The 27,635-nt window shown below is 39.1% G+C and overlaps 1 protein-coding gene across 1 annotated transcript in view; it reads left to right on the forward strand.

The window, feature by feature from the left end:
* The first annotated feature begins 2,411 nt into the window (after window positions 1-2,411).
* Window positions 2,412-27,635, forward strand: part of cd109 (CD109 molecule) — a 35,671-nt gene continuing 10,447 nt past the window's right edge. Inside the window, exons 1-24 of the mRNA XM_008291889.1 lie at window positions 2,412-2,482; window positions 3,651-3,817; window positions 3,902-3,930; window positions 5,651-5,887; window positions 7,239-7,358; window positions 9,065-9,104; window positions 9,205-9,286; window positions 9,380-9,473; window positions 9,732-9,870; window positions 10,531-10,640; window positions 10,928-11,197; window positions 12,062-12,163; window positions 13,076-13,141; window positions 13,339-13,512; window positions 14,375-14,527; window positions 15,457-15,534; window positions 17,483-17,546; window positions 17,639-17,765; window positions 20,529-20,646; window positions 20,882-20,995; window positions 22,306-22,524; window positions 24,095-24,236; window positions 26,852-27,028; window positions 27,480-27,561. Of these exons, the coding sequence (XP_008290111.1) occupies window positions 2,412-2,482; window positions 3,651-3,817; window positions 3,902-3,930; window positions 5,651-5,887; window positions 7,239-7,358; window positions 9,065-9,104; window positions 9,205-9,286; window positions 9,380-9,473; window positions 9,732-9,870; window positions 10,531-10,640; window positions 10,928-11,197; window positions 12,062-12,163; window positions 13,076-13,141; window positions 13,339-13,512; window positions 14,375-14,527; window positions 15,457-15,534; window positions 17,483-17,546; window positions 17,639-17,765; window positions 20,529-20,646; window positions 20,882-20,995; window positions 22,306-22,524; window positions 24,095-24,236; window positions 26,852-27,028; window positions 27,480-27,561 (2,975 nt within the window). The remainder of the gene's footprint in view (window positions 2,483-3,650; window positions 3,818-3,901; window positions 3,931-5,650; window positions 5,888-7,238; window positions 7,359-9,064; window positions 9,105-9,204; window positions 9,287-9,379; window positions 9,474-9,731; window positions 9,871-10,530; window positions 10,641-10,927; window positions 11,198-12,061; window positions 12,164-13,075; window positions 13,142-13,338; window positions 13,513-14,374; window positions 14,528-15,456; window positions 15,535-17,482; window positions 17,547-17,638; window positions 17,766-20,528; window positions 20,647-20,881; window positions 20,996-22,305; window positions 22,525-24,094; window positions 24,237-26,851; window positions 27,029-27,479; window positions 27,562-27,635) is intronic.

Genomic DNA, 27,635 nt, shown 5'->3' on the forward strand with positions numbered 1-27,635 from the left:
CTGTGCCTTCAAGCAACCAAAGATCAAAAACTTTTAGCTAAAATATGAGACTTTCATCCAAATGTCCCCAGCAGTACACCGAGCAAGTTTGATGCAGGTAGGATGTAAAAGAATAATAAGTAAATAATTACTTGTTTTATGACTCTGATAAGCAGCCAGTGGTTATTGCTGCTTTACTTCACGATAACTAATGAGGTTGTTTGTCCCGCCTCCGACTGTTTCGGTCTGTGCGAAGCAGAAGCAGAGCTATGGCTCCGACAGGTAAACGTTGCAGAGTTTGTGATGGCGGAGCGGTCGAAACGGTCGAGGACTAGGACACCTGTTGTTTTACACTTGGGTCTAGAGACTTGACGCTGTTGTTTCCGTAAATAGATGATAATTCGCGCTCCCAGCATGCGAAACTCATGCCAAACTGTGGTCTTGTTTACCGAGTTGACTTATGCTAACGACATTAGCGAGCTATCAAAGCTAGCTGAACGGCTAATCCACGTTAACCCGTGCCGACTGTGCCAGCTGACTAACGGACTGTTCTGAGTTGAGAAAAATACGAGACATACATGTTCTGTATACTGTAGTACTTGTCTGACTGTTCATATTGTTGCTTGCCTGTTACGTTGGTAAACGCTGCTCATTAGCCAGTATTGGTGCAATGAATGAGCTGCTGTTTTATGGATTAAAGTAAAACAGTAAACATAAGTGAAACTAATGAATTTGGTGTTCATTTGTCAGTGATCGAACTGTTTTTCGTGATTTTTTTTAAATAACGTAGTTGCACAAGTTTATTCCAATGCAAAATTGAGCTCATTTCATTCAAGCTTTATTCTGTGGTTAGTGATGTTCATAGATTCGCTTAAAGCTTAAATTTAATTTGACTGCAAGCCTCACAGGTCAGGATTTTGAGTTTGAGCCTCATTTTTTTGGAATCCAGAAAAGCAGAGAGTTAAAGAGAAACAGGAGTTTTCTGTTTGCCTTTCAGAGTCTCAAAGAAGACTTTCTGTTTAATGGACTGCGAGCCACTGAGGAGATGGAACTGAAGCCCTGATCCTGGCCTGTGTTCTGGTAGGAGCGAACTGTACTCTGACACACAGCTCTGTGGAGAGGATTTACACAGGTCTGCCTCTTCACAGATCATCGAGCTGGTTTGGACCTGAGAGCAGTGACACTAAAACACCTATTTATTTGCTGGATATATCCTGTGGTGCTTATTGAGTAATTATCCTGTCAAACCCCAGTACAACCTGTTATTTTTGCCATAGGTTTTGTGGCATGTCTACCATTATTGCTGTCCATCTTCTTGACTCTGTTCTTAAAATCTTGTGATGTTTACTATTGGTATCGAAACAAATGTATTTTCTTCACATACTACCTACACTTGGGCTCCTTGTCTTGTTTGGCGACTCATTCCTGAGCAGCTTTTGTTCTGTGGTGGGCTGCACTGTCCTGCCCTGGGCAGTTGTTGGCATCAGGAATAGCTGTTGCCATTGTAGTGCCTGGTCTAGAACAATGTTTAGGTATGTGGTATGTGTCAAAGCAACATCTACATGAAATAGATTAGAAGCTTTATTGTCACTATACGGCAGTGCAAGACATTCAAAACTAAATTTTGGAAAACAAAAAACACACAAGGAACACTATGACAAAAACTGGCTGATTAGACACTTTTATGTTAAATTAAGCATATGCAGGAGTAGGGTTTAGATGTAATTATTATTATGTCACTGAGCTAATGGAACATTCCCAAATTTTAGGTCTCCACCTATAATAGTTTTGAAATTACAGCCCATTGAGAGTTTAGTTAATTTTATGCATTTAAAACAAGCCTTTTATAACATTTCTAAAAAGACAAAGAATTAGTGAGAAGAGCTCCAGGATGACCAAAGATGGAAGAATCAGCCCTAAGCTGAGATGAGGACCAGCCCCACCTGTCTGTCGTCTAATAATAGGAGCAATAAAATGAGAACATTTAAATAATATTGTTACATGAATCACAAAAAATAAACAGAAAATACCAAAAAAAACAAACAAACAGAAAAATATCCAAGTGAAAGACTGCGACTACATGTCACTTACCTCTGCAGAAGTACAGTTGTTTAATAGGTGCAGCAGAAATTTTTGCAGACACACAAATAGCCCATGAGTAATTCTACTTTAATTACATTGCCTTGTGTTTATCTGTGCACTTATACTGAAGCAAAGAATCTGACTCAGAGTAGAAACACCCAGAAATGATGTCTCCCTGTGGGGGATTCATGTAAACTGACACTGCTTTGAGTCCATCAGGTGATACTGCAGGAAGAGGAGGAGGAGGAGGAGGAAGGTGTGGTCACTGTGTGCAGGTATGAAGGCAGCCGCTGACATCACCTGCTTCCAACACAGAGTGAAGCTCCTCGAAGCGACGTTCATTCGTGCAAATGGAGCGCTTCCAGCTGTGGGGATTCTTCGGCCTCATCGCTCTCACCGCCGCCCAGAACATCGCATACAGGTAAGGGGACTCACCTGGAGAGTTCGAAGGGCTCATCTCAGGTTTGTTTGCCGCTGATGCTGTCCGCTTATTTATAATGTAAACTTTTTTTTTTTAGGTAGGAAAGCTTCATATAGGATTTTCATATAGGACTGCAAGGTGGGGCAGTTGGTTAGCACTGTTGCCTCACAGCAAGAAGGTCGCCGGTTTGTGTCCCGGTGAGGACACCCGGGATCTTTCTGCGTGGAGTTTGCATGTTCTCTCCGTGCAGCGTGGGTTCTCTCCGGGTTCTCCGGCTTCCTCCCACACAGTCTAAATACATGTTGAGGCTAATTGGTGATTCTAAATTGTCCATAGGTGTGAATGTGAGTGTGCTTGGTTGTCTGTCTCTAAGTGTAGCCCTGTGATAGACTGGCGACCTGTCCAGGGTGTCCCCTGCCTAAGTCAGCTGGGTTAGGCTCCAGCCCCCCATGACCCTAGTGAGGATTTAGCGGTGTATAGATCATGGATGGATGGAGCATTAAGTCCTGCAGTCTGAACGTAGCCAATCTGTCGGATTGTTTAGTCAGATAGTACGTCTTTATCCTGATTTGTGACATAAAATGTCGTGTCGGAGTCAGAATCCCAGGCTGTCCGTATGTTAAGGCTATTTTCTATGGGTTCTGTTCGTTTTTCCTAAAAACCTGTCTGATAGCAAAGTTTTTGGATTGTAAAGGGTCGGATTATAGAGTCACGACTGTACCTCAGTGTTATATAAAAATAGATTTCTCAAAGGAGGCATATCAGAAATAAAAACATCTATAAAATGATTAAAAACATCTATAAAAGGATAAGAATGTCATTGTAAAAAATCACTATAGTAGAAAACTACTGATGAGTTTATTTGTAATAGTTTCTAATCTTTTCATATTGGTCATAATGTATATATATTAATATACTTTGCACATTTTATTTATGAATTCTTTATTTTGTATGTTAAATATTAAAACGCCTATGTACTTTTTTCAACAGTATTGTTGTTACCAGTTAATTTACAGACATCACTTTTAATGCTATGTAAATGGCTTTATTTCAACACAAACTCAGAACGAGGCAGTTTTAGAAGAATCTGCTTGCACTGAAGGTCTGAGTGTTTCTTTCTCTCCAGTGTGTCTGACCCCTTGTTCCTCATCCTGGTTTGTGTTTTCAGGCCTGATGGTCATCCCTCCTACCTGCTGCTGACTCCCAAGGTCCTCCGATCTGGAGTCCCAACATCAATATCAGTCGGTATCCTGATCAACCAGAAGGTCACTGTATCAGCTCGCATTGTTCAGGGCAGCCAGACTCTGTCTTCAAATTCTACTATGATTGAAAGAGGTACATCATGTGTTTGACCTCAAAAAAACCACTGATTGATCATCTTCTATTTAAAGTATTAACTCTCAATGTCTGTATTTAAAGGTTTGACCAAACTGCTGACTTTGCCACCAGTAAGTATGACACACATCTTTGTTAGAGGAGGATTTTCATTATTTTATCACTTTCCAAAGATAACAATGAACATACAGTCGTCCTCAAATGTATTCATACCCTCCCATTAAAGAAGGAAAAAAACTGCCGTCACTGAAAGTAACAATAAATAAAAATTTAATGAAAATCACAACATTGCTTTTGAATTGTGGTTCAACAGAAGTATTAAAAAATAACTGAAAAACAACAACAAGCATGATGGGACCCGTAAACTAATATTTAGTTGAACAACTCTTTGAGCCAATCACTGCAATCAAGTGTTTTCTGTAACTCTCCATCAGACTTCTGCACCTGTTGACAAGTATTTTGATTTTGGCCCACTGCTCATCAGCAAAGTGCTCTCATTTGTCCGGGACAATTTTGTTTTTTTAAATTATTCTTTTCAACCACAATTCAAAAGCAGTGTCTTATTTCACTAAATAATAATTTAGCAAATTTTTATTTATTATTACTTTTTTCAGTTTCTAGTTATTTGAGTGACTGTTGTGAATTTTGCCTTTTCCTTAAAGGAAGAGTAGGAATAAATATGAGGACGACTGTATCCTATCTCTTTCCTCAGTGCCACAGAGCTCCACTGTTGTCCAAAAACTGACATTTTCCTTCATCAGCAAACATCTTCACTTCCATTTTTCACTTCCAGTCTTTAAACCATGATTTAAAGCGTTTCTAACATAACATTCTTCAATTTTAAATTTTGTCCCACATTTAATTTAAAAAGTTGGATCTGAAAATGATATAAGGAACACTCGGATAATACAGTGGAACTTCTCTGTAAATGAACATTGTGCTTGCAATAAAAAAAAACACTATTTTCTGTTTTTGATGGTATACCTACAGTAAAAGACAAGACATGTTTCTTTATTTACTGGCATGTCTATTGCAAAAAAGTAGGGCATTTTCTGTTGTTTAGTGGTATACTAACATTATAAAAATGCACAAAAAATACATAAAATACCAAAAAATTATTTCTGGCAGCTTCTCATTCTAGTACTCAATTTTTCTCAATTTTGTGTTAATTTATGGTTTACTTGCAGTTAATAAGCGACAATTTTGTCGATAGCATACACACAGCAATATGTGTAATGTATGTGCATAATATTAACTCTTTAAGTCTAACAGTTTTTTATTTTAAAATAGCTTACAGATCTTTCACATTTCCCTAAAAATGCTGAACAAAAATTGTGTTTTTAAAAAAAATATTTTTTATTTTTAAATTTTTTTAAATAACACAACAATGTATCAATAACATTTTTTGTTTTCTGGTAAATTCCCATTGTATAAAGACATTTTTACAATGTGTGTGTGTGTGTGTATTGTTGGTTAAATCCTCAGTGGTGAGGCGTTGCTTGCTAAATGAAACCAGAGCAAACACCAGTTGTCTGTTTTCAAAGCATGGCAGGGGGGAGGAGTGTAAACTGATACTGCTGAGCACCAGCAGATATGACTGGGTAAAATTCAGACAGATGTGGAGCAGATTCACAGTTAAATCCTCTCAGCGCACTGTGGTTTACTTTACAGACACCTGAGAAGCCTTAAACAGATCCTTTGTACCTCAGGTTTACATTGTTGAGAGAAGAGTCATTGAGTTTATTTATCTTTTGCAGACTTTTAGTGCTACAGAAGTTTGTCGTTGAAATGTTAATTAAAATTCCTCACCGGTCTCCATGTTCTGCCCTGTAGATCTATGTGAGCGAGTTCAGTGACAATCGCGTCTACAGGCTGGAGGTCCAAGGTCACGTCGGCAATGTCCACCTTTTCTCAAACTCCACGCAGCTGAAGCTCGACCTGAAGGGCTTCTCCATCTTGATTCAAACAGACAAAGTGAACTACCTGCCCGGGCAGGTGGTGAAGATCAGAGTGGTGTCCATTAACAGTGACGGCAGGCCGCACAACAACACCGTGGATCTAGCCATCAAAGTGAGTCTGACCTCACTATTCATACACTGCATATGTACATGTGACAACATTAAACTTTCAAAACACACCATTCAGAAATGCTGCCTCCTTGTATTCAGTTTGACAATGATCAAAAATGATCAATATGGGTCAAAATTCAAGAAGGTGTCGTGAAACCTTTCAGGCAACTTGCTTCACATACATTTTGCTAAACAGTGCAGTCCATACATTTCATCATTCATGCCAGGCCACAATTATAATGTATCAACCATGTTTTTATGAAATGGCATTTTATTATTTTATTGTCTTCTCACAAATTAATTTTAAGCTTTTTTCCAATTCCAATCCAACATTTACGTTGCATTTTATTTCATAGTCTCTGCTTTGATTTGGCTGAAGATGAGAGCGTGATGAGTGAAGACAACAAATAAAAATAAATTCTTACAGAAATAGAAAGTATTTATCAGTGCAGTGTTTCAGTTGTATAAATGATCTAAAATGGCATCATTACAAAAAACAATTATTATTCTATTTCTAGCAGTTGTTTTCCACTTATACATATATATTTTCTTTTTGGTTTTCCAAATAAATGAATGAAGAAACCTGTTGATTTAGGGCTGTAAAAGTGAAGTGCAGCGTTGAACTTTTTAGACCCTAATTTTCCATAGAATATTAATAAATAGCCAAGGAATTCTAGTTGCAAGCCCAGAAATGCTAGGAACTCCACTAGATGTGGTAGTAACTTGTGCAGGAATGCTAATAACGCCACTAGAGATGCTAATGGCTAGCCTAGGCATGGTAGCTAGCCTAGGAATACGAGTTACTCCGCCAAAGATGCTATTGCTAGCCTAGGCATGGTAGTACCTTGCCTCGGGAATGATGATGACGAAAGTCTTGGCATGCCAGTAACTATTCTGGGGAATGCTTGTAAGTAGCACTAAAATGCTAATGACTGTAGCCTTAGGATGCTTGTAACTATTCTGGGAAATGCTTGTAACTAGCCCTAAGAGGCTAATGACTGGCTAGGGGTGTTTTTAACTAGCCTAAAGATGCTAGTGATGAGCCTGGATCTTGGAATACTGGTGATATTAGCAAAGTCAGTTATGAGTCCAGTTGGTTGTGAAAAGATGAAGTCTCATGTGTTCTTTCTCCAAAACAAAATCAGTGGTTTGCTCTCAAAAAGGAAAAAATAACAAAGACATTTGTTGCAAATTTCCACAGAACTAAGCACATAATTAAAAATACTTTTTTTGTGGTGGAACTACTCCTTGAAGGGTGAATTAAGTGCTGTTGCCTTACTCACACTCTAGCTGACACAGCACTCTCAGATCAGCTTACATTTGTTTCTCCGTCCATGTTCATGCTGATCCAGAATCCACGGGGATACCTGATCAGGCAGTGGCTGTCTTCAGAAGGGGTCTTTGTCTCCAAAGAGTTCGAGCTGTCTGACAACCCTCCTCTGGGTGCCTGGGTCATCACTGCTACAGTCCAAGTAAGTCTGCTACGACGTACCCAGTCCACCCAGTATATACCTAACGAAGGACTGTTTGAACACACCTCTGATTTTCCTTTATGAAATTGGAGTAAAACTTGGTGGATAAACTATTATTAAAACGATTCAGATATACATGTCTGTGAAGATTCTCAGTCATCCAGGTCATGGACATTCTGATGAAGCCTCTTGGATGAGAGGTGAAACGTCTTCAAGAAACTCAAGCAAGTTCAGTTGCTACGATTAAACTACGAGAAGATTCAGATACATTCAGTTGAAACCAGAAGTTTCCATACACTGTATAAAAAGGCATAAAACTTTTATTTTTTTTCTCACTGTCTGACATTAAATCAGATTAAACTTTTCCTGTTTTAGGACAGTTAGGATTTAAAGCATTTTGTACTACTTTCTTCAAAGTCAGAAGTTTACATACACTAAGATTACTATGCCTTCAAACTGTTTGGGAAAGCCCAGATGATGACGTCATGGCTTTCGATGGTTCATTGACAACATTTAAGTTAATTGGAGGCACACCTCAAACACACTGCTTCCTTTTGTGACAACATGAGAAAATCTAAAGAAATCAGCCAAGATATCAGGAAAAGAATTGTGGAGCTCCACAAGTCTGGTTCATCCTTGGGTGTAATTTCCAGATGCCTGAAGGTTCCACGTTCATCTGTTCAAACAATTATTTATTACAGTGAAACGAGTCCTGTACCGACATGGGCTTACATACACACTTCTGTTCTTGCCACTTTGCCAAAATGTTTGGCCTTGTTTTCTCCTCCTGAGAAATGGTTTAGAGACGCTCTTCTCCTCTGAAGCCAGACAGCCTATCTTCTATCTCTCAGTGAACACAGGGTGATATATTGATCTTTGTGCTCGTTTTTGGTCTTTGAATACAACTGATCCAGTTTCCACAAAGCCTTTTTCGAGCTCCATGTGTAGCCTACTTTGAAATCTCCACTCCAGCTATGCCCAGAATAATAACAAGAATAATCATAATAACAATCTGATACTTTCAGTTCAGTACTGATATTGTGTTTCTCACTATCGTGATGCTAGTTAAAGAGCTGCTGGAAACAGGTTGATTTAGTTGAATAAATGATCTGATAAGTGTTCTAATAAAGCTGAGTATCATCTAGACACTACTTCAATGGAAACATGAAACTCAAGAAAAACTCATCTTTGTTCAAAGTCGTTAACAAGGCTGACCTAGAAACAGAGCACAATCGCTTTTCTTGTTTTCTTATTTTCTTATTTTTCCCAAAAAAAATCTAGCAGACTTTAGCCTTCCAATGTATATAAATGTAATTTCTTGGCAACTAGTGTGCTTTTTAGGAGTTTCTACTGACTCAACCATTTGGAAACTACTCTTAGCCCCAGGATGTTTTATAAAAGACTTATACCTCAAATTGCAGCTCGAGATATTACTCACAGCTCCAGAAGTTGCAATGAAAACGAGCTGACTGCTGTTTTTCGGTGTATTGTAGTCATTTCTACATTCCAAATCAAACCTTTACTGTTCTCTCAGACCTAAGGTGAGCTACTGTGTGCATGCAGCACCTGTAGCTCTTGTTTCTTGCATTGTTTGTTACGTATGTGGTTGTGTGTTACAGCACCATTCAATTGTGTTGATGTTTTCTAATGTTGTAGTACTGTGTGATATGTTTGGGATGAAACTTTTTCTTGTCTCTGCTGTACAGGGCATCTCCAGTAAGAAGACTTTCCATGTGGCTCATTACGGTACGTACATTTTCTTTGACTCATGTTGCATGTCAAACATCTTCCTTATTCTACAGTAAAAACACAACTTCTTTCATTGTATGTGTGTGTGTGACTGCAGTGCTGCCAAAGTTTGAGGTCATGATCACAACGTCGGATGTGATTTATCGCAAGGATCCTGTGGAGGGATTCGTCACCGCAAAGTGAGACCTTTGTTATATCCAGGCTGCGTACTGATGATCTTGTTTGTGAATGAACTTGAGAATTATTGAGGACGATTGTGTTTTCATCCTCAGGTATCTGTACGGCAAACCTGTGCAGGGATACATGAATATAACGTTAACTAATCATGGTCATGGCTTGAACCAGGCTTACCACGAATACAGAGAGGTCTGTAGCTCTGTTCAAAGCTGTGATGTGGAAGCAGACTGAAATCCAGATTAGAACACCATATTTATACTGTCAAGTCACCTGCGTTTGTTTTTATTAAATGCTTTATTAAATGCTTGCTCATGTTTAGGATATAACAATTTGCCTGTTTTTTAATCAATACAAATAAGAGAACTTCTCAGCAAGCTAATTATTCAACTAACAGGTGAACTAATTATGAAAAATATCCTTGAAGACTGAAGGTTTATTTTCATTTAGATTGACGGGACTGAAGACTTTGCGTTCGATGTTTCGATCGGCAGTCTATTGTACAAAGGACCTTTCACAAGGGAACTCTACCAACCGATCTATTTGGAGTATGTAATTATTGTGGTTCATGTGACGGAACACCTAACAGGTAATTATTCCTGTATTTTATGGATAAATGCAAACCGAGTCCGTGACAGCACTGCTATTTTGTCTTTGGTTGTAGATTCATTTACATTTTGTATGTCAATTTCTTACAGTTGATTGCCCAAACTTTTAAGCTTCAGTGTATTCATATTTATTACATTAAACTCTGCAAATATATAAATACAGGATTCATTAGCCAGAATTTTATTTCTGGGAAGCTCGGAAGCAACACTTAAGACCTGTTAAAGCCAAAAATCAAGTGTAGAAATTGAATTAGATATTGCTTCTGTTGTATGTTCTTGGCTGTTACTGCAGCACTGCAATAATTCATCCATTATGTGACTACTTGTCATCTACTAAACGAACACCCAACTATTTTGTTTAATCAATAAACTGGATTTTTTAAAGGAAAAAACGTCAAAATTCTCTAATTCCAGCTTCTCAACTTTGAATGTTTTCTACTTTCATTCCTCCTCTATGACAGTACACTTGAGTATTTTTGGGTTGTGGATAAAACAAGACATTTAAGGATGTTTGAGCTTTAAAAAACACTGAGAATTTTTATGCATTTTGAAGACCAAATAACTACTCAAAAAGAGAAAACAATGAACAATTATAGTAATCTTTGCCTGCAGCACCACTGTGAATACTCCTCATCTTTCAGGTCTCACATATAACAGTTCGGTGATGGTGTCAGTGGCAAAGAGCAGATATAGACTTTCCTTTGAAGAGTATCCCACAGTACTAAGGCCAAATTTACATTTCAATGCCAAGGTAAGAAAAGCAACATTAAAAATAAATAAATAAATAAATAAAGATATATATGTTTTTTGTTGTTGATGTTTTTTTTTTATTGTTAAAAATGCATTTCTTTATTCTATGTAAAGTGTGTTTTTGAGACTATGGTTGCAATTTGCTGTTCACAAGGCCCCAGTAATGTATATAAAATAATATTTGCCGTACATATTATCGTACATATTATAGTTAAACTCAGCTCTTTATGAAAAGATATTTTGTACAATTTGAAAAGCATATTGTTAATGGTTTTCTTGATTTTGTAGCTGAAAATATCTACATACAACGGCAAGCCGCTGTCACTCAAGGATCAGCAAAACACTGTTCAAGTGTCAGTGGCGCAGCACAGCCGAATACCGCCGCCTTGGCATGAATACCCGTTCACAGGATTCCTGCATGAAGCATTAACCACTCCAGAGCCAGAAATGGATTCAGTGGAAACGGTGTTTAAAAAAATGGAGCTTCCTATTCCTGCAGACGGAGTCATACCGCTTCACATTGAGATCTTTAATGACACAGAAGTACTGAGTATCGATGTAAGTCACAAACTACATATAAAGGAGACTTTAAAGTGGAATTTTAAAGTGTTTTTGAATGTTTACTAGAAAGAACTTTTTGGAGTGGTACTAATAATGGGAAATTAGGAGACAGCAACTGGTACACCTCCAAATAACAAAAAAGAGTAAATTGTTGTTACAACTGCGAGAGTCTTTCAGCTGCTGTGCAACTAAAAATGTGAAATTTGTTTTCCAGGTAAACATAAAATTCAACATACATTTGTAAATGATTAATCAACAAATATTTTCTTGGATTCAAATTGAACTCATCTTCCATTGACATTAGCTTGTGTTTTATTCTTATGAAGTTACATAGTTCCATAAACCTTCCAAATGATGGGTATACAGCATTCAAACATCAGTTTCCCTTATTGATTTGACGATACCAAGTCTATATCTTTTTGCCTTTGGTAGAAATGGCAAAATTCATTTACATGGGCTGTAATGCTTCATAAATATTTCAACCATTGAATTACTAATTTTAACAAAGAGCCCTTAGATGTAAAGTGGTGTATCATCTGCATAGAGGGGGAACAAAAATCCATGTTTACAGATTCTGGGAGCCAATCAGAAGCTGATTAAAATGTTTCATTATGGTTTAGAATCATCTTTATAAAACCTCATACATTTTCCATCCCTTTTTAATAACAGACTAATAATAAACCAAACCAATGGAAATACGAAGGGTGTTAAGATTACGCAAACATTCATGTTGCACAAAAGCAAACAGAAAAGATTTTTAAGCCAGCTCCAGATGCGAAAGATATTTTGCAACATTATTCAGGACCAGGAGAGACAAACTACTGAGAATTTATATGACTTTAATATACTGTTTGTTTTCAGGCTTCTTATGAGGACAGCGAAAACAGTTTAGTGATCTACAGAAAGTACACATCCCCCAGTCAAACCTACCTGCAGATTCAGAAACCCTCCGGACCTGCACAGGTAAAGCTAAGGATTTAAACTAGACTGCAGGACTTTTACATGTACATGAATGTCTGTTATACCCAAACCAAACAAGTTCACGCACTGCTCTGATTAGGGGTATGAGCTGCAGGTTGATGCCTCTATTTCACAGTTTTCTCGAGCTGAGGAGGGGAGCAACGTAGACAGAGTAGACTATGGCAAATAGCAGCATAGTGGAGCCTGTGGTTGAAAAATCATTGACATATGAAGAGTTCATTTGCAAAAACAGATAACTCCCATTTTTGTAGGTTTTCAAAAAACGTATTTTTTTGTTGTTTGCTTGATATAATATCAATCAAACTGAAGCTGAGTGGATTTGACTCAGTAGAAATGACATGACAAAAAGATAACTTAAGTTTGATCGATATTGTCTCAGGTAGATGATGGAAAAGTGGGTTTTCTGAAGGTTTGGGAAGATGGAGTTATCTGTTTACAAATGAGCTCTTCGTACATAAATCTGGATGAACGCTCCGTGATGTCACTCACAACTTGTCGAAACAACATTTGAAGCTGAGTGTGGATTCTCCAGTCATCGCCTGACTCCCCCTAACTCCTGACTCAAAGCAACCACGCCTTTAATTGTGCATAAGTTGAAGTCTTAATAGAAATTAAATTGGTGAGCTATATGAAACGTCTGTCATGCTCCAGATAAAACAGAAACTTGCTGTTTCGAGGCAGAATTCCAATCTACAGACAAACCTGATGTACCTAAATTATAACACCTTAGTCACATGATGCAGTTTACTGTGTCCTCTTGTCAGATGTTTTCATTCTTGTATCTTCTTGTACGTTTCTGAAGTTACTCTTCAATAAGGAGGAACATTTTATTGAAGAAGAAAATACTTTTCAGTGCACACACACATGCAACTACTTACATTTCCCTCTCTTCAGGTTGGTTCACCCCTCCTGCTGCCCATTGAGACGAATTTTCCACTAATGATTGATTTGTACTACGTGGTAAGAAGCGTATTATGAAACCCAAAGGATGAAACTATATTTACAATTACATTATTCAGTTCAATTCATTTAAAGATTTAAAGATCCAGAGACTTACAGTAACTAAGTAATAAATAAGGTTGTATCATACATATACTCATCTATTAAAGCAATAACTTTAAATAAGGCCTTACATGTATGGTATGTCCTGTGTGAAGGTGAAGTCCAGAGGTCAGGTGGTTTCTGCTGGGAAAGGCTTTGGTGATCTGACTCTGATCCCAGAAGCCTCCTGGGCTCCTGTGGCCTGCATCATCGTCTACTGTGTGCATCCCGACGGAGAGATTGCCAGTGATGTGATCAGGCTGCCCATCAAACCAGTTCTACAAAATAAGGTGATTCATTATTTCTGTTGTTTTAAGTGTTTTTTAAAGGTTTTTTTTCTATTGACAAAAAGACCAAAATAGCATATTTGGTTGACCTGGCATCGTGATTCTGAGTATTGTGAGTGGGATGTTATCACAGTGGAACGCAGAAATAAAGAACAAACATAGAACTCACTAAGATATTGTGGGACAGCGTCGTCTGAGGGTCCTGGAGAAAAAACACTGTTTATTCTTTACGTGCAGTTCATGAGCCAACTGTCACTGCAGACACCCTCCTGAAGTCTTCAGAGCTTATTAACATCCATCCATCCATCCATTTTCTATACACCACTTAATCCTCATTAGGGTCGCGGGGGGGGGCTGGAGCCTATCCCAGCCAACTTAGGGCGAAGGCAGGGGACACCCTGGACAGGTCGCCAGTCCATCGCAGGGCCACACTTAGAGACAGACAACCAAGCACACTCACAGTCACACCAACGGACAATTTAGAATCACCAATTAACCTCAACATGTTTTTGGACTGTGTGTGGGAGGAAGCTGGAGAACCCGGAGAGAACCCACGCTGCACAGGGAGAACATGCAAACTCCACGCAGAAGATCCCGGTGCCCCTACCGGGACGCAAACCAACTGCGCTAACCAACTGCGCCACCTTGCAGCCCAGCTTATTAACAGGTTATGAAATTCCAAAATGACCACCAGCATAATTGTTAGACGGCCTAAATATAGTGACTGAGAGAACAACAACTCAGTGTTTCTAAAGCTTCAAGTCAGCATCCAGCAGCTGCACTTTAAGGTTTTTGTGAATTGGCTTCAGTCTGAACCATTGTAGTTCTCACTTGTATATGTGACAGATCGGCCTGTGATTGGCAGGTATCTCTGAAATGGAGTGACGCTGTGACGAGGCCAGCTGGGAATGTGACCCTGAAAGTCACGGTGGCAGAGCCTGACTCGCTGGTTGGGATCCTGGTGGTCGACAAGGCGACGCGTGTGGAGGGATCCCACAATGACATCACCACGGAGCAGGTGAGAATCACTGCTTGGTCACAATGCAGTTTTTATACTGTCTGTGGTGAAATGACCGCACAGTGTAACATCATAGCTCAGTGTTAAGGTTATCTGTGTCAACAAAAAAGATTTACCGGAATTTCCGAACTATAAGCCGCTACTTTTTTCACGCTCTTTGAACACTGCAGCTTAAACAATGATGCGGCTACGTTATGGGTTTTTACGAATTTGACATTGAGAGCGACAACGAAAGAGAGACTGAGGAAGTGATGAAGTAATTCTGAGGCTGGTCAATTCCGACACTAAAGAAGACGACTTTAGTGGTTTTAGTGCGCAAGAGGAAGATGAAGATAGCGATCAATGACTTTTCCTAGTAGGCTGCTGTATTTTTTTTTTAACCAGCCGTGTTACAGGCACTGTTTGGACAAAAGCATTTACTGTACGTATTTGTGTATGTTACCGGTACGTATTTGATTAAAAGTTGTTAACTTGTCAACTGTGTTAACTTTTGAATTAACTTCACTTATTGATCAGTTTGCTGTGACTTTCGTCTGACCCTCAGTTACAGAGATAAATGTAGGAGCCTTGGAGCACCTGTTTCCCGTTGTTGCTCATATAACACGCAGTGTCCTTTACAACAGTGAATACCAGAAGCTTCCGCAACTCCCCAGAGTCCTCTCCAGTTTGATATTTTCCAACAGTAACAGTTTCCCAGCTATATGTTTACTGCCCTTATGTCCATACATTTCCCGGGATATCATCCCCTGCAGGTACACATGTGAAACTCAATCGGCCTCCCCACCCCAGAATCAGTTCAGCGTGTACTGAAGCACTACGAACGGCTCAGTCAGACAGGTTTTAAACAATAAGTGTTTCGTTTTGTGTCCCTGTCTGTTTTGTGAGCTGTAACAGTAGCAGCTCTGAGATCGCTGGTGTTACTTTCACAGGTGCTGAAGGAGATGAAGGAGTTTGACGATTCATACGCTGACATATGGGGAATTGGAGATCCATACTCAGTCTTCAAGGTCAGTCTCCCCAGAGACATTTCTGTGATTAAAGTATCAACTTTCCATATATTCCAGGAAGGGCAACATCCATTAGAGCTCAGACTTCTTCCCTTACTTTGTTACTGCTCTTGATTGTATCTACCTGTCATTAGTTATCTCTATGTTTTCGACCATACATTATCACTGCAGGTACACCAAAACATATGTTATGATTTGTAGACACTATTAACTCTTTCAACTCTCAGATTTTAGAAAATTTTCAAGAACATCGTTGCCACTGATTCAGTGTTATACGGCTGTCATTTATAGTTTTGATTAGAAGTACAAATCAGAACTCACTGTGGCCCGATGATAGGAACACAGAGGCTTGATGTATTTTACATTGTTGTCGCAGTTCCATAGAGTCCAAGGCTGTTCAGTTTGGCCTTACAGTTGTGGAGCTGTTATCGACTAATCTGGTGTTTGTTTTTTTATGTAGAAATGTTATAAACAGCACTGGACTTAAAGGGATAAGTGAGTAAGATTTTAAAATATTGTCCAACCTAAACATCAAAATATGTTGTTTGTAATTTCCCCCGAGAACAGCACAAGATGAAATAATTTGTCTGCTCCTTCCAACATCCAATAATAATCACCTCGCCAAAAATACAGCTGTTTTCTGAACTGACACCGCTGTGGTTAAGGTTTAGGCACTCAAATTGCTCAGTTAAGGTTGAGGGACGAGTATGCATGGACAAAAGAAACTTCTGTTGTCTGATGGTAGAAAATGTTAATTAAACAGTGACCTTTGCTGACATTTTGTCCATCCATCTATTCCAACCTCCATCCTCTGTGGATTTTTTGACTTTATAGCAACATCACCTGATAATAATAACCATAATTGTTACTGCCTTTTTGGCATTTGCAGAACCAGTTGCTGCTGCTCTTGTTTTTCTTTGGACACAGCTTCTAAGTTACTTGCAAAGCATTTTGCCAGACTGTTTATAAATATTTGATTTTATTTAAAGTGTTGATAGACACTTGTTAAATCAATCCAGAAGTATTTAACATGTCTGAGGAGCAAGTCAGTGTAAACTTGCAACCAAGGATTCAATTACTGGTTTCATTACCTGTGGCTTAGTCATGTTTACCAGTCAACAAAATTCCACAAGCTGAGAACCCACTTTAGAAACATTTGAAAATATTTGATGCAGATTAAGACATCGCAGACAAGACGCGGTCTATCAGAGCAGAAACCAGAGGTTAAACTCCACAATAAACCTGCTTTTTGTCAATTCCGCAGCCAAGCTGTTCCTTAATGTTACGCAGGTCGACACAAACCTTGTAAATTTCTGGCAGGGCACTATCTGAAATGTAGTGCCAAGAGGATCTGGGGTACTGTGACCCCAAAAGATGGCAAAAGCCATGCATTTCAGAACATCTTTCTCTCTCTCTCTCTCTCTCTCTCTCTCTCTATATATATATATATATACACACACACACACACACACACACACACATAAATAAATAATTAATGTCTGAATTTCCCCAATGGGGATCAACAAAGAATTATCTTATCTCATCTTATACTGCAGATTAGCTGTAGTACCTAGTTGTTACACTGGGGGGCACGTCTTACTGTTTCAAACTGTAGCAACTACAACAGGTGGTCCCTTGGATTACGGGCAGTTCTGTGTTTGTAAGCAGAGAGGGAGTTTGTGTTTAGCTAGCAATGGACACCATGTCCGAGATGTTTGCGATGCCTAATGTTCTCTGGCCAGAGCTAGTATGTTTTATGCAAAGTGCCCTGCCACTACTAGTGCTCGCCCTTTCTAACACCTGTGTGACAGCTGATGAAAACCAAAGAACTGGGCTTAGATTGGTGACGATACCAATCATTTAAAAAAATGCAACGATCAGCCCTGATCCTGATCCATGACATCAGCGTGGCAGTGAAAAAGTGTAGTGAAATGTGTTTCTTGTGCAGGGATGCGGTCTTGTGGCGTTGACTGATGCCACTTTGCACCAACATAAATGGAGGCCTGTGTTCCGTAAGTGTTCAACAATGCTAGCCTTCTTTCACTGTCACTTAATTACTCTGAGTATTACCACTATGCATGACACACATTTTTCTTCTGAGCAGCAGTGTACACACTATATGCACCCATGACTCCCAATTCAGAAGTGGAGCAACACAAGGAGGAACAACCGGAGCCACATGAGCGCCAGAACTTTCCAGAGACCTGGATCTGGATGGATATCAACACAGGGTGAAGCAATGCAAAAAACTATATATCAGCCTGTTGGCGTTTCCTTGTAGTAGAAAAAGAATGACATTCAGAAATTCAACCTGCAGCATTATACTGTATCTATGTCATTATTGGTGATTTACATAGATGCCAGAGTGGTACGTCTGTCTCAGTAATAACAGCAGATAAACTATAATATCATCCACAGATTTCTGAAAGGAAACTCCAGCTGATATCTACTACAGCCAACGAATCTATGTTTTGTCAAAAAGAGAGAAACCTGGGTTGTATGAAGTTGAATAATTTAGCAAAGAAGGACAGCGGTCAGATTCACTTTAATTCACTCAAATGCACCCGTACCCCTCCCTTTTTAAATCTGTTTGTAAAAGCAAACATAACTTAACTTTAAAAATTGTAATTAAGTTTCACATTAGTGAAGTACACCATGGTTAACTTAAATTTCAAGACAGACACTTGGACTTTCCTACTTCATTCGAAATGGTACCAGTTTTATACAGTCAGCAGCTAGTCAGGTACATAACTTATGAGCAAATATGATAGAGCAACAACAACAAAAAAAGCACTGGTGTGTTACCTAATTATCTATAAACTGCAAACTCACAGTGTACGCCGATGATACCACTATTTATTCTACTACTTCTACAACTCTGAGGTTTCAGTTCTGTTCAAATGAAAGTATCTTCGTTCTAATTTATTTAACACTGGTTTATGTTGTCATTTCCTAAAGGGGCACTGTATGTGCAGTATATTGACAATTTTTGTTGCATTATGTGAAAGATTGAGTGTTTTGGTTGCAAACGACAGCATGTATAAAATTAAAAACTCGATTATAAACAGCACTGATTGTTCACACCAGAACGATACCAAAAAGAGCGTGATGCTGGATAAAGTCACTTTAGTCAGGTCTTAATTTAAATTTTGTTTTTGCAACATATTCTCTTTGAGTAGAGGGCAGATTGCATAACAGGATAAGGAAACAGAGAAATAGTTTTCTGCCTAGATAGAGCATGTCGGCAGTGATAGGTTTTCATTTTCAAACTGCTTTTTATAAGTAAAATAATATCTGTTTAACTGACCATTTTATCGCAATTTCAGACGCAATCTGCATCCTTACTAACGCATATCACATGACCGTTCACATACACTGGACTTGTGCCTGCAGGTGTAAACAGGACGCGAAGGATTATTTGCCAACTTGTCAAGAAATCACTTAAATAACAGCTTACCTCCTGTGCATGCAGGCAGTAGTTGCATGATAAAATCCATCCATCCATTATCTATACACCGCTTAATCCTCACTAGGGTCATGGGGGGCTGGAGTCTATCCCAGCTGACTCAGGGTGAAGGCAGGGGACACCCTGGACAGGCCACCAGTCTATCACAGGGCTACACTTAGAGACAGACAACCAAGCACACTCACATTCACACCTACGGACAATTTAGAATCACCAATTAACCTCAACATGTTTTTGGACTGTGTGGGAGGAAGCCGGAGAACCCGGAGAGAACCCACACTGCACGGGGAGAACATGCAAACTCCATGCAGAAAGATCCCCGTGCCCCCACCGGGACGCAAACCGGCGACCTTCTTGCTGCGAGGCAACGATGCTGACCACCGAGCCACCTTGCAGCCCTGCATGATAAAATGCAGAATTTAACTGCACGACCGCTGCTTGCATAGACTACAAAATCTGCAATGCCTGGAATTCATTTTCCATGTTGAATTAAGCACTTGTAGTCTGATGCTTTTGTTGTTTGCTGGAAATGGGTGTGACGAACAGAGAAGGATGCATGGTGGCAGTTCAAACTCAATTAGAAAGCGGACGTAGGAGCCGGCGTTATTTTTTTAATCAAAAGTAACTCAACAAAACTGTAAGCAGCTGCGTTTACAGACTCTATTTTAGGGGTCCTAAAGTGCCAGAGTAGTGTGGATGCCATTCTTAAACGTAGACTTCCAAAGGGGCAACATGTTGTTCCTACAGAGGCATCAGCTCAGGCAGTAAAGACTTGTGAGTACAAAGTAAAAACTTAACCTCCCTTGTCCCAGCTTTGAATAGTGAAACAAATTTGCGTTGGCACCAAACGACTTACTCACCAAACAGTGGCAAGAAGGAACAAGGAAAAAGTTGTTATATTCATCAAACAAGCTTCACAAATGAGCACAACAAAGGGAATCCGCCGCACTCATCCCACTAAAAGTGCATCATTCTGTCTGCCATCATCTACTGCTCCACCTCATAACTAAACATTACAATAGTCTTGTTGTCTAATTTGATATTCTCCAACTTATTTTGGCAAATGTGTAACAAAAAGCCTCGTTAATAAATTACAAAACACACTTCCAGAAGCCAACTTAGACAATCTTAAATAAAACACAAAACAAAGTGGTACCGGGGGGGGACGGAGCCTCCAGACAACCAGGATGAGACGGGCCTTATAAAGCCTGGCGACTGCGGCCAACTGAGTCTAGCTCTTTGATGGCGTCCAGCTCAAACCGAACTCAGACAACCTGCAACAACAAAAGGCATCGTGCACTCCACACAGCAACAATCTAAACCGAAAAATATGCTGTTTGCAACAAAGCTCATGACACAGTTGATTATTTGCAGGGAGTAATGTATCAGAATCCCACCACTTTAGTGCCAACACACAAAATATGTTTTCATTTCAGGTAAGTTGCTGTTATGTCCTGGTTTTCCTCAATGGTTTGTTTTAGTAGACACATGTTTTTTTTGTTTTGTTTTGTTTGATTTTTTTGTGCAGCGATTCAGACACAAAGGAAATACCACTGATTGCACCAGACAGCATCACAAGCTGGACCGCCACTGCTTTTGTCCTGTCTGAGAGACTGGGTTTGGGTGTTGTGGAACAGCCAGCCATGGTATTTACATCACTTCAGGGCTTCTCTCCTAACTTCTGTCTGTTCTCTTTCATTTCTGTAGTCTATGTTTGCTTAGTCTTTAATTTAAAGCTCTTTTCACCGTCTGATTTCACTGCTGCTATGTGCAGTAACATCAATCCCAGTAGGGCTGTTTGTTGCACTCATGTTAGGATTGCTTTCAGTCCTGAGTTGTAGCATCACATGTGACACAGTTTTCCGTGCGACCTTCTTGCAGCTCACGGTGTTCCAGGATTTCTTCCTGACCTTGAATCTCCCGGCCTGCATCATCCGAGGAGAGGAGCTGGTGCTGGAGGTCATTCTGTACAACTACCTCCCACAGCAGCTGGAGGTCAGTGTGCTTCACCTCACACGTGTTAGAAGGGCTGGATTTTAATTAAGGATAAACAAATGATTATTTTTTTAGATGATGGTTGTGGTATTGGGATGCAGTCCCAGCCTGGACCAATCAGGATGCAGTCTGTCTCTTTGTTTTATCCTTTAAAGGTGAAGGCCTTGGTTCCTCCACCTGCAGTCGATCATGTAGTGTTTAAAACCTCTGTGAGAACTTCAAATATTTCTTTAGTTTTTAGCACTAAATAAGCAAGGAATTCACATTTCCTACTCAAATCTCAGACAGTCTTCTTTCCAATGAATGAATGGGTGGTGATTTGATCATTTTTTGCTCACTCCAATTCAACTGCTGCTAAATCCTGATTATTGCACCGCAGACTGTGACATACTAACAGTCGTTCGTAGTAAGAAACTCATCAAGTTTTCCAGCATTTAAAGGGATATTTCACTTAAACTCTGATTATTTTTAACATCAATAAAGGATTCACTGGAAATTCTATTTAAAAAATCGACTTGTGAAGCATGATGAAGGTGTATGCAATCTGTGCTTTTTCATTAAGTCTTTATTTATTTCCAAATTTTATAATAAAAGCCATTTAACAATGCAATAGATAAATGAATTCAATTCTGTATTATAGAAATAGTACTATCACTATCTACAAAAGAAGCGTTCTGTTGTGTAAAGCTGCATTTATAACCTGTCCTAATGTCCTGTATCAGTGTTCTCTGAATGTACGTAGCTTTGTTACTGGTAATTTTGCATATCATCTAACATGTTTAATTCCACGGTTACTCCCTTTAACTCCTATGTAGTTCTGAGCTTGTGTCCAGTTCAGAACTGTATCTCTGCATTATAACCAATTATAATGGAGTTCTATGTCTTGGGAATTAAATACACAAACACTTACCTTGCAGAACGTGCTCGAGTGCTGCCACTGAAAGACGATGCTCTTCCCTGATGTTATTTCAGTGTTTTAATAATGACAGAGTAGATCACTGTTTACAAGGAAGATAAAAGAGCCAACGGGAGTGTTTGTGTTGGACTTGTCACATTATCTGCTTTGAGTCAAACAGTGTGACGTACTGCGCGTGTTACTGTGTACCAGCAGTAGAACACAGCAAGTGTTTGATTACAGCTGGAATAAATGTAGTTCACAGGATTAGTGGGACAAACATTAAACTTCTTCAACCTTTAAATCCTTTGTCCTCGAAAAAGAGCCCATCAAATGTGTCTCCTTTGTTTCCTGACACACTCTTTGTGTCTCGTTAAACGTGATCTGGGCGGACTCCTTCTGTCTTTGTTGTCAGGTCACTGTGGTTGTTGCACAGAGTGACACCTTCGAGTTCATCTTCCCGGACAGCGAGATGCTCCCCATGCCCAGCGTCCGAGGCGTGTCAGTGGGGAGTGAGAGCGGAGCGACCGTCCTCATTCCCATCCGGCCTCTGGTGACTGGAGAGATCCCCATTTCCGTGAAAGCCATGTCATCTGCAGCGTCCGACTTAGTCCGCACAACTGTGCTCGTCAAGGTGCAGTGAGAAAATCACACAAACACACAAACAATGTAGCTGCAGTGCTGGAGCTCCAAATGGTATACAAACGTTCCTTTGGCAACACTTCACTTTAACCTCCTCATTTGTAATAAATGGTTTATAACACACTGCAATGCACCTAATCACATAGAAGTCTTTATTGTCATTAGTCGACATCCATCGGTGACGGTTTGTGTCTAGACAACAGATGAGTGACACAGACAATAATACAGTAAAACACAGTTGTTATGATAAGAAAATGTGTCTCATAGCAGAATATATAACTGTTGACATAAAATGTACATTGACATTGTGGTAGGAACCATCTAAATGTCTCTATAGTGATTAGAAATACTAAAGATGTTACTAAAAAAAATTGTTCTAGAAAGTTAAGCTGCAGAGAGATTGTGCTTTTTCCTACAAAATACGCTCCTCATTTTCCAGAATCTCTACAGCAAAGTTAGATGGTGCAGAGTTAAGAACACTGACAGAGACGCAATAAAAACATTAATTACAATTTAAATATATATATATATATGTGTGTGTACATGTATCTCTTTTTAACTGTAATTTTTCAAAGAAGTTACTGTTTTACAGATTCTTTCCAGAAATTACAGAAATAGGTGTTTATTTTCACATTTAATTAGAAAAAAACAACAACAAAAAAAATCATTAAAAACAGGCCAAAACTGTTAGTAATGTCTACATTAAAAATTTGCATTTTTGTAAAAAAAAAAAATTAAAAATTAAAAATTGTACGTTTGACCATAAAATCTTTACGATATTGAAATCTTAATTTACATGTTGACTGTTTAAAAAAACAAACACATGAAGACTGTACATAATGTCCACATCTAAAATAAGCTTTTTACAAACGGTAATTTGTCTTCTTACGATGTGTGACTGGAAAATTACACTATTCATGTTACTGTATTTAAATTAACTAAAAATATATTTTACTCATTTCGATAGTTTTCGTGGTTTTTGAGTGTTTCAGTGTTCCACTATTTGTTACATTGTTTTTTTCCTGGCACACTTGCTGCCTGACTTTCACCATTTGTACACATTTTTCAATGTATTTATTTTTTCAAAGTACACGCTGAAATAATCCAGAATGATATTTTATGAGCGAAGACACTCCTCATTAAAGTCAATATTTGTACAATATTTCTATTGGAAATCGTTAGAAGTTTGGTAAATACAGTGTTCATAACTTCTGAATATGTTTCCTATGTTAGCTATATAAGTGGAATAGTCCTGAATCTAGACTGAAAACCATTCATTTAGTTTTTCATTTTAGGTTATTAAATGAAAATAAAGCAGCTGGTAAAGTGACACACGAGAGGTTCAGTGTCATGATCAACAAAACATCATAGACGGCGAGATTCAAACTCGTCAGATCAAGTCAATTATAGCGTCTGTTGCAGCTCCAAAGCAAACAGACCGACAACTCGACTGACCCTCATCTGCTGCTCCACTGGGTTCCAACAAGTCTTGTTCTGGTTTTGCAGCTCTGCCTTTCCCAGAAATATTACTCACCAGGTTTGTTTGTGTCCACTTTTGTCAGGCCGAAGGAATCGAGCAGTTGTTCTCTGAATCACTGCTGTTTGAAATTTTTCCACCTGAATCAAGCCTGGTCAGAAACATCAATTTCACCTTCCCACCAGATACTGTGGAGGACAGTCAGAGGATTACAGTGACGGCCGTCGGTATGTAAACACGCTGAGGAAAGACCTTGAATCACGACTAGCCTGGACACAGATTCAGATCTCCTGAGGTTTCAGGATGATTACTGGTAAACAAAACATTACAGAACGTTCCCTACTATTGAAAAGATCTAATGAATGTGTACTAAACACAACACAAAATCCGTCTCAGTTTTGTTCAGCTACTGGACATTTTTAAAGGTTTATCTGAAATGAACTTCAAAGTAATTCATCTAGTAGCTGTTGAGATTCATTCATTCAACCTTTATTTACCTGATGACGACTCATTGAGGCAACGCCCTCATTTTCAATGATCTTAAAAGTACAATCAATTGTATTAAAATATTCCCCTGTTTAAATATTTTCTTTCATTAATTTTAGGGTGTTTTTTGCCATAATTAAGTAGAAGTCTGTGTAGATGTAAAGTTTGACAATTTTGTATTTTGAGGAGCAAAGAATCATATTTATGAAACTACAGTGGCGATAGGAAAATGAAGCCATTTCTAATTCAGCTTTTTTATTGTGGAAGCTGTCGAACAACACAAGCCTGTGGACACTATGGATTATAATAACAAGAGGCAGCTTCATCCCACATGTTCAATCAGGAAGTTAAAGTGGTACTTTTCCATGTAACAAGGTGCAGGCGGTCAACATGGAGCACACATGTGCAGCACAACATGCAGCGGCAGGCTGAGGTCACCCTTTCCTTTACGTTCAGGTGTTAAACATGGAGGACGTTTATAACTGGTGTTGGCAGGGAGCAGCAGCTGGTTGTGGTTTGCTGTTTGATTGGTGGAAACATGACTACAAGGTTTACTGCTGACATTTCAGACTACCAGATAACAGCAGCTACCTGATGAATACAATAAAAACATAGAAGAAAACTGCAGTTTATAACCAACAGGTTCTCAAATATATATAAAATTAGTGTTTGAGCATTAAAAAATGAGCCGAATGTGAGCATACATCATTAAGACAGTTTCCAGTGAGCATAGATGATTTAAGAAACACGTCACTGGGTGGTTGACTCACATTTGCTAATTGGACTCATTTGAGTGAAGGTCACATAGGATCTCAGCTAAACTGCAGCAGAGAGGGAGTTCAGTTCACCAGATGTTTTCTCATTTCTGCTGACATTTGAAAAAACCTCCAAAACACTATGAGGACTTTTGTAATGACATAAAAATGACCAGTAAAGCATCACAAAAGGTTCATATCAGCCTCCAAAGACTTTGAAGCTTTGTTGAAAATAATCAGCAGCCACATGTCAAAGGTTTTTATTTTTTTATTCTTATTTTTTGTCAGTTTCCACCAAAAAAAAAATGTTATTTTTAAGAAGCTTGTCAGTTTGAGTAGATTTCACACAGTTTAGTGTCCTAATGAATCATGAAGTTGTTTCTCCTGCTGCGAGAAAACGCTGATCAGTTATTAAAACTGTAGAGGAGAATATGAAGATAACAAACAAAAGATGCTTTAGATGGTGCACCAGACTCCCCTGAACAACAGTCAAGTCTCACTGCTGCCTCTAGTTGAAAATAGTTTATATTATTTGTATTATATTTTCATGCTAATGCGCTGATGAAATACCACCATGTTATTCAGGTTAAGAAATGAACCGCTATTATTAGTTATAGAGTCAGAAAGAAGTATGAAGTCAAGTGGAAATAGGACCAAAATAGCTTTTTTTTTTTTTTTTTTAATGTAAGAGGTCACAGTTTGCAGCTGCTGTTAAAATATTCTTTAAGTACAAATAAAGATATATGCGTCCCTGCTGGGTTTGGTCTTTATCCAGGTTTAAAGAGCCCATGTGATTCTTTTTGAGTTTACCTTTAGTGTGTTACACAGATGCATGTTGTGCATGTGAAAAATTACAAAACCGCTTCAAGTTCCAGTTCACAGAGATCCATTCTGTCCCTCAGAAAACTCTGAAATGCCATGTTTGAAGTCCAGGCTTTTTCCCCGTTACTTATCTGCATCATCATGTAACACATTTGCACAACACCGGCCAAGCAGCTAGTTTGGTCTGAAAGCAAAGATGGAACAATCCTTCGATATTTCCTCTGTGGTAAAGTAAATAATGGCGGTGAAGGTTTTTATGAGCAACATAATGAGTTATTTGAACACTGAAGCATGTAAGTCTGGGCTTCTTCACAAATGAAAAATGTCAGTAAGATTTTTTATTTATTTTTCCTAAAAATTGACACATCTCCTGAAAAAAATGAATTTACAACATGAATAGTTTGAAGAGTCATTAATTTACAGAGAAACTATTGCAGGAATAGAAGTAGTCACATCAACAGACTGAACCTTGAAAGCAATACGATGATCAAAAGCTGAGAATCATCAGCAGCAAAACTGAACAAGGTCAAGTCTGAGAAGTTTTCTAAAGACATGCAAGTGAGTTAGTCAAACCTGAAGGCTGAGGTTACCCTCATCATCATTTATCTACTACTGGGACTCAATAACTGAGGTTAAAGTCAACAATTGTGCCTTCAAACCATCAATAATCTGCCCTGACAGTAAATGTTCTCATGTGCAGCTCCTCTACGCAGTGAACATCACTCGTCTCTTTAGGGTTTCTCACGATGTTGATTTGTTTTCTTTCCATCGTGATGAAGGCGACGTCCTCGGCCCGTCCATCAGCGGCCTGGGTTCTCTGATCCGGATGCCTTCCGGCTGCGGGGAACAGAACATGATCAACTTTGCCCCAAACATCTACATCCTTCATTACCTGATGGAGACCAAACAGTCCAACCAGGACACCGTTGACCGCGCCGTGAACTACATGACAAAAGGTCGGCTCAGACATCACGCCACAGTGACACACTCAGACATGATAGTGCGTGACAGTTTGTGCCCCCCCCGTGACGTGCTCAGTGAGTGTACTGTGTGTGTACATGGTAGTATATAACCGTGTGTTCAGCTATCACACAGCGGTGAGCTGTACCATACAGTGTCATCTGTGTGGCAGTTTGTTCAGTGACCTCCTGCTCCTCACCGACTCAAACATCTCCAGGTTGTGACCGATGATAATTACGGCCTTAAATTATTTTTTTCTGTCCATAATTCCACTTTTGACTGATATTAGAAGTGTAATACGTGATCCTACCAAATTCTTGTAACACACTGGTTTAGTTTGATAACATCTCTTGCGCCACTCCGATTTCAGATTTTTTTTCTTTCTTTTCTTTTCATGGTCCTTGTATTGTGACTCCCTCATTCACCCTCTGCTGTCCTTCTCCTCAGGTTATGAACGAGAGTTGTCCTTCCAGAGAGTAAACGGCTCCTTCAGTGCCTTCGGAGACCGTGACTCATCTGGAAGCACCTGGTATGTTAGAAAAGCTTCATCTGTGAACCAGGACTCTTCGGCCCAATCCCAAACCGCCCCCTACACACTAACCC

Source organism: Stegastes partitus, unplaced genomic scaffold (genome assembly GCF_000690725.1).
Source record: "Stegastes partitus isolate 25-593 unplaced genomic scaffold, Stegastes_partitus-1.0.2 Scaffold767, whole genome shotgun sequence".
Taxonomy (NCBI): domain Eukaryota; kingdom Metazoa; phylum Chordata; class Actinopteri; family Pomacentridae; genus Stegastes; species Stegastes partitus.